The 11832-nt window shown below is 33.5% G+C and overlaps 1 protein-coding gene across 1 annotated transcript; it reads left to right on the top strand.

Moving 5' to 3' along the window:
- The first annotated feature begins 604 nt into the window (after positions 1–604).
- On the top strand, positions 605–3975 carry LOC111777731 (terpene synthase 10-like). Its single transcript, XM_087118329.1, has 7 exons — positions 605–825; positions 929–1199; positions 1346–1721; positions 2210–2428; positions 2934–3072; positions 3155–3400; positions 3532–3975. Exons 1-7 carry the CDS (start codon positions 616–618, stop codon positions 3838–3840), a joined length of 1770 nt encoding a protein of 589 aa, XP_086974455.1. The 5' UTR covers positions 605–615; the 3' UTR covers positions 3841–3975.
- Positions 3976–11832: the final 7857 nt, after the last annotated feature.

Here is an 11832-nt window from a genome sequence, read left to right as displayed (position 1 = left end):
GATAGAAGATCAAGTTGAGTCCACACTTCATCGAACCTTCGACATTCTAAATCGGATTGAGATAGTGGCATATTGATTAGCCCTGCCATCATCCCTCTCTACGGTACATAACGTGTTCTACGTGTCGATATTTCACAAGTATTTGATCGACCTGACATAGTGATAAGTTACAAATAGACAAGAACCTAAATGATGAAAAAAAGACAAGTAAGATTAGTAGATGGAGTCATTTCAAAGGATATAATTCTTTGGAAATTATTAGCACTAGAAATAGTAATTCACAATAATGAAAAAGATGATGGAGTCATTTCAAAGGATATATTATGATTTACGTTATTAAAGTTCAACAATGATGATGATTTTATGCCCAAATTGTTCAACAATCCAATGACAATAAAGTAAGAAAGAAGGCAGACATAAATATTGCGTTTTTTTTATTGATAAATATAGTAAGTGTTTATTTTTCTTAGTAATTATAGCAAGTTGCATAATCTTGAATTAAAAAGAAAAAAAAAAAAAAACTAATATTGAAGAACAAAATAGTGTTTGGTTCATCTATATATTAACCAACAAAGTTTGAGTTCATCAAAAACATCATCTTTATTCTTCTCTTTAATGGCTCTTCACCCGTTTCTCACTTCTTTTACAACGAATCTTTTCATGAAACGGGTCTATTTTGATCTCAACTCTTCATTTATCCCTCCTACTGTAAAAGTAAATTGCGTTGCAATCGTGTCAAACCAAACTATTGTACGACGATCTGGAAATTACCAGCCTCCTATTTGGAAACATGAGTACATTCAATCATTAAATAGTGAATTTAAGGTATGAATGATAGAAATATTGAAATTGGTTGTTTACTTTGTTTCTTTACATTTAATGTTAAAAAGAGTTAACAATTACTTGTGGATATGTATGTTGTGTTCAGGGAGAAATATATGTAGAACGCTTCAATGAGCTAAAGAAAGAGGTAGATGTGATGATAAACCAAATAATAGACGATCCTCTAAGGAATCTCGAGCTGATTGATACCTTACAACGACTTGGAATCTCATACCATTTTGAGAATGAGATCAATGATTTGTTGAAAAGAACATATGAGAAGAGCTATGAAAGTGATGATTGGAAAAGGAATAATCTATATGCAACCTCACTTGAATTTAGAATTCTAAGACAACATGGACTCAATGTTTCACAAGGTATTAACTAACTGAGTATTCACTTTTTATGTCAATATCAAATCTAATGACACGTGAAAATGTTAACTTGAAAATTTAATACTCGGATTATTTTGCATTAGACAATGCATATTATTTAATTTAACGACATTTTATTTTAATGACAGAGGTTTTCAATAACTTCAAGGATGAGACGAAATTTTTTAGCAAACAACTCTACGAGGATTTAAATGGAATATTATCTTTGTATGAAGCTTCATTTTTATGCATAGACGGGGAGAACATTTTAGAGGCAGCAAAACATTTTACAATAAACTATTTGGAAAATTATATGAGATCTTGCAAGGATGAATATGAAGCATCCATTATTAGACATGCGTTGGAGCTTCCCATACATTGGCGACTTTCAAGATTGGATACAAGATGGTTCATTGATATCTACGAGAGAAAAGAGGATATGAACCCTATTCTTCTCGAACTTGCTAAATTAGATTTCAATCGAGTGCAATCTATCCACCAAGAAGATCTAAAATATGCATCAAGGTATGACTATTACAAACATATTTAGAATCTTGAAAATAATTGTTTGTGGTTTTTTTTTTTTTTTTCGAAACTTCGTTTTAAATCACCAATTTTCTCACTAAAAAAATTTACTTCCTTTTTTTTTTTTTGTTTTTTTAATATAAATTTTTTTAATTATGTGAATTCTTTAATAGTCTATCTCAAGCGTAAGTCAGCTTTAGCATTGAGATTAGCCCTAAAGTCGATTAAACTATGACTCGAGCTTGATACAAGTCCAATCCAAAAGTCGGTTGACCGATCGCTAGGCTTGTCCCAAAAAAAGGAAAGCTTATCGTTGAATCAAGAATTAATATTAATTGAAAAGCAAATAAAATTAGAAAAAATTAAATACAAGACTTTCAATATCATTTTATATCAACAATAATTTAAATACTCATGTTATTATACTATAGTAAATTTAATTATATTAATATTTTTTATCATATATTTTTGTATATATATATGAACAGTTGGTGGAGGAGTACTGGATTTGGCAAAAAGTTGAGCTTTGCCAGAGATAGATTGATGGAAAATTTCTTTTGGACCGTGGGTGTTGGATTTGAACCTGAACTCTCATATTTTAGAAGAATGGGCGTAAAAATTAATGCATTGACCACAAGTATAGATGACGTTTATGATATCTATGGCACATTAGATGAACTCGAACTCTTTACCGATGCTGTAGAGAGGTAAGCAATCGATAAATCTATGACAAAGAATGAAATGTTTAAACTGCTTGTGAAGTTATCTTTGCTTTTCATTCAAAATATATATATATATATATATAAAAAAGGTAGAAAATATTTTTTATCCCTAAACTCTAGTTCATAACAATAGAGTGTTATGTTTTATCCTCAATTATCGGTCCGCATCCTAGGAAACTTTCTAAAAAGGGAGCGAACATTAATTCAAAATTAAATCCAAGTATGATTTGTCATGAAGCTTTAATAATTTAGCTATTGAAAAGGAAAGTGCACCTTGTTCATATAGATAGTAATCTTCATTTTCTTTAAGCCGCCTTTCTTAATCATACTACATATAGATGAGGTTTTGGTTCATTCATGTACCCTCCTTTACTCGAGTGTGAGAATATATAATAATTTTAAAGCCTCAAAACTTTTGCATGCATAGTCTAGGCCTGTTTTAATCTCAAAATATATTGATACGTAGTTCTCTTTGAAATTATGATTTTAGGTGGGATGTTGGCGCAGTGGATCAACTTCCTGACTATATGAAAATATGTTTTTTTGTTCTCCACAATTCTATAAATGAGATGGCTTTTGACGCACTAAGAGACAAAGGAACTAACGTGATCCAATACCTTAAGAAATTGGTATGAATTTGATTGTAATGTACTTTTAACTTTGCAACAAAATTTTTATGTAATTTATTTTATAAAAAATTTAATTTTGCAGTGGGTAGATTTGTGTAAAGCTTATATGTTGGAGGCTAGGTGGTATCACTCGAGATATAAACCAACCTTGGAAGAATATCTAGACAATGCGTGGATTTCAATATCAGGACCAGTTATATTAATTCATGCATATGTTTTCGTGACATCCCCAACGCTCCAAGACATGGAGAGCTTGGTAGAATATGCTGATATAATTCGTTGGTCTTCGACAATTGTGCGACTTGCTGATGATCTAGGAACATCATCGGTATGTGAACAATCAGTCTTGTTATTTTCATTAAAATCATTTTTTCTTATTGAAATAAGTGCAAGTTAAGTACACAAGTAGGTTATCTTTTGCTAACTAACAGGATCCTATGATGGATAAACTTCATTCAGGATGAAATAAAAAGAGGTGATATTCCAAAATCAGTACAATGTTACATGAATGACACAGGAGCTTCAGAGAGTAAAGCTCGTGAACATGTTAGGCATTTGATTGATGAGACATGGAAGAAGCTAAATAAGATTGATGTCGAGAACTCTGTCTTCCCTCCTGTGTTCATCAAGATAGCTAAAAATCTTGCTAGAATGGCTCAATGCATCTATCAACATGGGGATGGACATGGTCTAGGACACCAAGAAACAAATGAAGATATAGCGTCTTTACTTATTCGACCTATTTCCATTCGTTCATATAGTGGATAATGGACTAAGGTCATTTTAATAACAACCAAATCACTAAATGTGTGATAATAAGACAACAGTGGTTTTATTAAAATTGTGTTAAGACATTATATATGTTCTTGGTACTTGTCTTCCTACTTATTTTTACTTCTCCAAGTCTATAAAATTGCGTCAAAATAATACATAGTTTTTCCTAATCAATTTTTGTTGATATTGGTTGCTACATCTTAGCTAGTTTGCTGGACCAACCTTTAAATTTCGATAGTTATTTATGAAAAATATTCTCAGAGATTTTTTTAGTAGAATGGAAGATATAAATTAATGCAACACCTAATTAGGGGCGTACAATAAACTCGACAATTCGACATCTGAATTGATTCAACCCAAATTATAGGGGTAGGGTTGAGTTGGTTTAACATTTTAGGTTAGGTTGGATTGAGTTAATTTTCTGAAACCGAATAGATTTGATTCGAATTTTGGGTTCATCAGACAGTTTTGGGTGACCTGATTGTAAAAATTTGAAAGCTCCATTTACTCTTGATATCAACTCAAAAGATATCATTAATATTTATACATTAACTATCACATCAATTTATATGAAGGGTATTAGAAATGTGAGATATGATTCGATTTTTAGAAACTAATATAAAGCATGAGCAAAAACTATATCATATAGAAAGCGTAGTTGACAAGCCTTTTTGGTGTGTTCCAATAATGTGTAACTTCGTCTCTAAGATCTTCCTTCTTGTGATTCTGTCACAATTGTCTTGTGAGTGTCTATTGAAAGAACGAGAGTATATCGACAACGGAGAACTTATGAGGAATGACCATATGACTTATCCCTCGATATTTATTTGTAGGACTTAGGAAGAATATTAGTGAGTTTTAAAATATTATTTTTAATATAGTATGTTAAAAATTCTTAATTTTATTTAAAACGTGTTGGAATAAGTATTCAAATATATATTTTATGAATTTCATACATTTTTTTTATTTTAATATTTAATATATTAAATACAATAAATACATTTTAATACTTTAATGCTTCAAATTATGTATATTCTTTTCCTCTCTACTTAATATATCAAATGTATTAAATATTAATTTGAGTCTTTCAATTTTTTATTTCTTTCTTTCAACTAAATTTACCATTTAACGTTAATATGAAGACCTTAGGACCCGCTCGTATAAAGTACCATGAAAAAAAAAATCTTTAATCAATTAATTTTCATCCATTAACTATATGTCACCCATTATTACCTATATTTGAACTCTTATAAATGTTAGAATAAGTTGTGTTTATGAATATAAGCATTACGGGCAAATCAGTCATTCATAAGGTGTTCGTAATTGCACTAGGTCAATAGTTTATTTTACATTTGTAATTAAATCTTCTACCTAAGTATCATTTATTCTCTAATGGACAATTTGGATATTATCTAACTAAAAAAAAAAAAAAAAAACTAAATTTTGGATCAAATTAATTTATTCATGATGAATGCCCTTTTGTGAGGCTCGAGAAACTAAGGCTTTGAAACATTTTATCTTTGACCTCAAACAATACTTTCGAGCCGCAAATACTATGTAAGAAGAGGCGAAGGTCATGTTGGCTACAATGCATCTAGTTGACGATGCAAAGTTTTGGTGGAGATCCAAGTATATGGACATTCAAGATGGTCGATGTATCGTGGCCACTTAGAAGAGTTTAAAACAAGAACTCCGCTAACAGTTCTTCCCAAAAAAATATCGAGATCAAAGAAAAAAAAAAAGACTATGTTAGGTGGTTTTCTCGGCTTATGTTGGATATTCGTGACATGTCTCAGAAGACAAGGTCTTCACTTTTGCTGAGGGGCTTTAATCATGGGCCAAAGCCAAGCTTTACGAACAAAGAGTCAAAAATCTTTCCATAGCCTATGCTATAGGCGAACGACTATTTGACCTTAGCAATGATTAATCCCACGATAAAAGGCAGAACCAGACTTCCGTAAGTGGTGGTAATAAAAATTATTGACCCAACTACCCGAAATACGAGGAGGTAAAAAAATTGATGGCAAATGAAGGAAATACAAAGGACCTCACAACATTATGATTGATGTCTCTTGGTTTATATCATTGAAGTATATTGTTACACTCATTTACACAAATGAAGTATATTGTATGATTATTTTCTTTGAAGTATATTGTATGATTGACGACTCTTGTTCATATCATTCTCCACTTCTTCAAAAGGATTCGTCCTCGAATCTATTTGTGAAACTTTGCTGCAAAAAATATGTTATGGAAATACAAAGGAGCTCACAACACTCTGTCACTGAGTATACACTCTAGGTATTTTAGGCCACTCTTTTTATACTCATTTACACAAATGAAGCTCTCATTCTCACCTCTCAAAATTTTCAATAGAGCCAAGATTCGATTTTAAACTCTGGTCCAATAAAAATTAAGATAAAAATAAATAAAAATCAGATTGAGAAAAAAAAAACGCAAAGGAAACATATATCCAATCTTGAGCCTAAAGCTCTGATACCAAATGATATAGAAATCAATCCGATGGAAAGGACTGATGCCAAATGATAAGGAAATCATTACAAGGGGAGTAAGATTTAGATTACCTTGTTGATCGAATATCTCAAGGCAAGAACATTGTTTGAGATTCGAATCACTCCACACGAAAGATCGATCATGTCTAGCTTGAATGATTCTTGTTGATTAAATATCTCAACGCAAGAACACTTGTTTGAGATTTGAATCACTCCACAAACAAGATTGATCATGTCGAGCTTGAATGATTCTACATGCAACCTAAAGTACATCGAATTACAGAGAAACTTAGCCATTGACTAAAGGAAGCACAAATGCTCCTTTTACTATATTTTCCAAGTCTACTAACAAATACAACCTACATGACTTTATACCGCCTCAAAATGAAACTATTAAAGACATTCCAAGAGATTAACATTCATATTTTATGGAAGAGATTAACATTCATATTTTATGGCCATAATTAACCATTATGTAATTGTAACCTAACCTAAAATAAATAAAGTCTTAAAATATATTAATGAAATACAATAACTCTAAATGGTAATCTATCCAAAATTTATAACATCAAACTTCATTCTTTTCAATTTGGCATAGGTTGAAATATCTTTTGATAGTTTCAACAATATTTTCTTCACATCTTTATTGGAGTATATTGTAGGATTGATGTCTCTTAGTTCATATCAGCATTTCTATTTTAATATTTTCCTTGATTTTATTTAAATTTACTTTGAATATTTATTTTGTATTGTTTTAAGACCCTTTCGTAAACGTATAAATCCATGATATTGTTTTATGAACTCGTTTTAAATGAAAGTTTCCACATAAAAAAGTTATGTCATGCAGATGGTAACGACTCTAGGTCAATAGAAAGCTAGGGTTGTTACACCATTCAAATTTTTTGTCCCACTTTATGGTTTTGTTGGACCTTAGCTGCGGTTCACCTTCACCAATCGAACACAACTTGTGTAGAATATAAGCTTGGTTATCACACATGCCACTCGTGCATGCATGATCATTCGTCTGCGACTCTAGATGACTTACCTCTCCACTAGATCAAGTCATTGGCCTTGACCTTGCCTCTACTCTAGGTTAAGATCTCCCGTGTGCAATGCTGCATCTCATCATCATTTTGGTTACCTCGGCCGACCTATACATCTTGAGGTCGTCCCATGCCTTGAGAAAGCTCAACCATTTTATATTGCTCGAACATTATATTGAAACCGACCCATGTGTCAGTCATTTCATCGAGATAACCCAAACATCCATCCATCTTGGTTCTAATCGAGGCATGAACCCGCGTGTGTGCATATCCAACCTACGACACATGGGTTAGGACGCAATGTTGGCACAGTCGTGTTGTCTAACAATATTCTTGAAAGACTCATTTTTAAGAAAGTTGCTTGAAACGCTCATCTCGTAACACTTACCCACACTATGACACACGTATGTGCTAAAGGGTAGCTTGCTTAGACCACAGGGCCCAAGGGTGATGGAGAGCTGACACAATGTCTTCTCCTATAGGACATTTTGATGCATTTCAAATCTTTCTAGAGTATACGTAATTTTTTCATGGTCATACGACCCCGTGGAGCATCCGTCGGATATCTGATTGATACCAAATTTAGTTAGCTTTCATCTTTCATATAGACGAACATAACTCCAGAGCCGCCTATTGAACCTCATATCAAAACCCAAACTTTTAAGGTTATGGCCCAAAGCCCTACTCGACTCTCCCTGAACTTGTTTTCAATACTCGTGTCACCTCATTCTGTTCAACCTTTCTTATGTCACAAATTGGCTTTAATGCACACTCTTCTTGGTGTGTTGGATGATGTACTATTCTCCTTGGTCGCATCATGATACTTATCTGTCCTAGCCCTTACATGGCTTAATGAGCCATTTGAGGGTCGCCACATTCTCTATCGACATTTGAGGATCAACCTACGGTCTTCGTGGAGAGGTTGTGGCACGTGGCTACTCGCGTGTGAAAACATGCATAATCTCCTCCTTTTGATTCGTTCGACCTCCATTTCTCTTTTTTTTCATCCCAATTTCAATACGACCTTAATTTCACTTGAACTATAATAACCAGTGAGTTTTCAAGAAATATAAAGCATTCAACGAGAAAAAATGTAAGCGAAAAAGGCAAAGGGTACAATGTATGTTATGTAGGTACAATGTATGTTATAAAATATTACAAAAATTTCCTTAGTATGACAATTATTGATGGATGCCTATTTAATGTTTTCTGTTGGCTAGAAATGAGGAAGAAAAATGTGTGATTTGTGCTCCAGGTGTTCCATAGACATTATCTCCCCACTGAGCGTGTTTGATTGTGTGTAAATTGTGTGTTAGCTTTAGATAATTACTTATATGTTTTTAGACTATGAAATTTTGTGCTCGGCTGATTGATAGGAATATCTCTCTAATAAGCATGCATGAATATTTAGATTATAACTTCTATGCTCTTGGTAATCGATAAAATATCTCCATAGCAAATCATGTATGAGTCAAGTTAATTTTAGGGTGCTAGAGTTAGAGAAATTTTAGAGATAACCGAGGTCGGTACATTTTCGGTAGACTAAACACTATAGGATCGTAAAGGATGATCAGAGGCATAGATCTGAATGCATCGGGAGGTTGAAAAAAATCAAGGTGGAAGTGAGGATTTTGTAAACTAGTCTCGAAGAGAGATTTGAGACTATGTAGGTAGATAATTCAAAGGAGTGTTTCTATTGTGTATAGAAATGAATCAAGACGAAAGCTACTAATATGTAAATCGATTTCAAAGAGAGATTTGAGACTACATTGGTAGATATTTCAAGCTATTATTATGTGTCGGATGGGTCAAGGTTGACACCATGATCCTATAAACCGTACTTGAAAGCGACTTGGGACAACAAGGGTAGTTGTTAATGTGTGGGCTCCTATTAAATGTAGGAACATGATAAAGCGGAAGGGTCACTTACTTAGTTGAACTTGGCCGAAGCTACTATGACCCCTTGACGTTAGTTTAACACTTAGTCTCTAATTTTATTCTACCTAAAGAGTCCAACAATCATAAATAAAATCCGACTATGGAAATTGGCTCACCTAGTTTTGCATAAAATAATTTAAACTTACTCTTTGCATTTTTCAAATTCAAGCTTCATGTTCATTCAAATCCGACGCTCAACTTACAGGGGTGTTAAGAATATTTAGTACTGAATTATAGTTTACCATATATATCATATTTGATTTTTTATTATAGATATTTGCTTCCATTACGGCTTACCATAGGTATCTTTCATTTATTGCTCTTTCCATTACTTGTAATTTATTTGATGCTAAATAGAGAACTTTCACACAATTTAGGTGTGGGGGGTTTTAACCAATATCCCGGTGGATAACATGGTAAGTGCTAGCCTCCTCCTACAAGGTGAGGACAACAAAGTGAGTGCTAGCCTACTCGTCATCCATGGGAGTTTAACTAGCGGGCTCATCCCACAGACCATGTAGTCGCCTTAAAGTTAGGGGCATTATCCTCGGTATGTGGGAATTCATTGGTTACGTGCATTATCAACGCCCTCCCATATGATGGATCCTCCGTGTAGGGTAACCACTGACTTCCCACATTATCAACGCCCAACTACAAGACTTATCCACAATACAGGATAATCCTACAAACAACCGAATCATACATCCTTAATTGGCCTCATACCTAGCTCAACGATAGCGTACTAGAGTGAGAGGGGAAGTGGAAGTTTTCAGACACTATACTAGTTGCTATCAAACTAGAAAGAGCTACCGTTGTCATTCTTGGATGCCTTGAGGTCTGTTAGGTTCTTAGAGGTGTCTAGGCGATTTAAATCCTATTTCTCATTTTTAAGACATTCGAGGTTAACTCCTCGGGGTAAACTAATCTCTTGGTGTACATGAGTCTAAACCTCTGATGGCTTACGATCCGGGGGTACAAGGTTTACTAGAAATCTATTGACTTGGGTCGACATTTAAACCACACTAGCTGTAGCTCCCTAATCTTAACTGAGTTCTCTCGTGCATGCTTTGCTAGGAAGATATTCCTATCGATCATCTAAGCATGTAATCCATAAATTAAACATCATCCTAGTCTTATTTGGCGGTTGAGGAGGTCTTTATATTCCCAAAGCAGCTAGGTGGCTTAACATGGACTTCTGACTCTAAGTTGCTCTCTTTTCACTCCTCTGTCTTTCCTAGTCCGAGAGCACTAAGATCTAGACCCTCTAACTATCACTCATGATCTTAAGGTTCTCATTCTAATGAAGGTATCCCGACATAGGTCATTGTTTAGCAATCCTAACTCTAACATCGTAGCTCTGTGCAGATAAACACGCCATACACAGAGAATACACGATCAAACATCTAGAACTAAAAGATATTAAATGATGGAAACATACAAGCGAACAAGCTTAACGAGAGATAACATCCATCAATCACCCACAGTACAGATCACAATAGCCCATTCTCCTTTTGAACACAATAGAAAACGTATAAAACAATTTTAATCACAAATCTTATGAGAGGAGTTTTTTGGTAATTTCTTACATCATGCATACCATAATCATCCATATTGCCAAACTCTTATAAGGGCCCAAACATACATAGTCAATCAAAATCAAAGAACTAATGAAAATCTTCAAACAGACAAAATGTAACGTGTTGAAATTTTGAAGAAAATAGCACTTTTTGACAGATTATACTAAATCGAAGAAGAAGCAGAACCACACCTCTAGAGTTGACCATGATTTTCAATATTCAGTAGAAGATACTAATAATGTTATGGTGGTAGCACGTGGCCCAAAATCTAGAGCCTTATATATCACTGCATGGTGTATGTACATAGTTGTTGTTGCTGAGAGTGCTTCGAGTTCAAGTCTAATTTACACTAGACTTGGATATATAAACGTTAAAAGAATGAGGATGTTGGCTGCGAAAGGAGTTTTAGAAAGCTTGAAACTAGTTATTATGAGTATTTGTAAGATCTGCGTTATGGGCAAGCAAAAACAAGTTCGCTTCACAAAGGTTGCAAAAAAAAGCTAAAGGAAGAACGATTGGAAATGGTCTGTAAAAATGTTTGGGAACTATCTCCTATTTCATCACTATGTTGATCTAAGCTTCACGTCACTTCATTGATGATTTCAAAAGGAAGATATGAGTTTATTTCTTGAAACAAAAGTCATATGTGTTTGTCACATTCAAGAAGTGGAAAACTAAAGTTGAAAATTAGATTGGGTTGAAGATCAAATTCTTGAGCCTAACAATGGAGGAGAGTAGGACATGTCATAATTTAAAGCATTTTTTTTTCAGTCAAAAGAATTAAATTAACGAGGACAACTTTTTATAATTAGATTAATGACAACAGTTTCTAGCATGCATTGTTAAATAGTAGTTTCATAGGTGACTTTTCATTTTCGTATAGGCTTAGTTTTTTACAATATTATTATTCTTATT

The sequence above is a fragment of the Cucurbita pepo genome, chromosome 16 (genome assembly GCF_057944985.1).
Source record: "Cucurbita pepo subsp. pepo isolate OVF chromosome 16, ASM5794498v1, whole genome shotgun sequence".
NCBI classification, from domain to species: Eukaryota; Viridiplantae; Streptophyta; class Magnoliopsida; order Cucurbitales; family Cucurbitaceae; genus Cucurbita; species Cucurbita pepo.
Note: the sequence above shows the minus strand (reverse complement) of the source record. Positions and strands in the feature narration are given on the sequence as shown.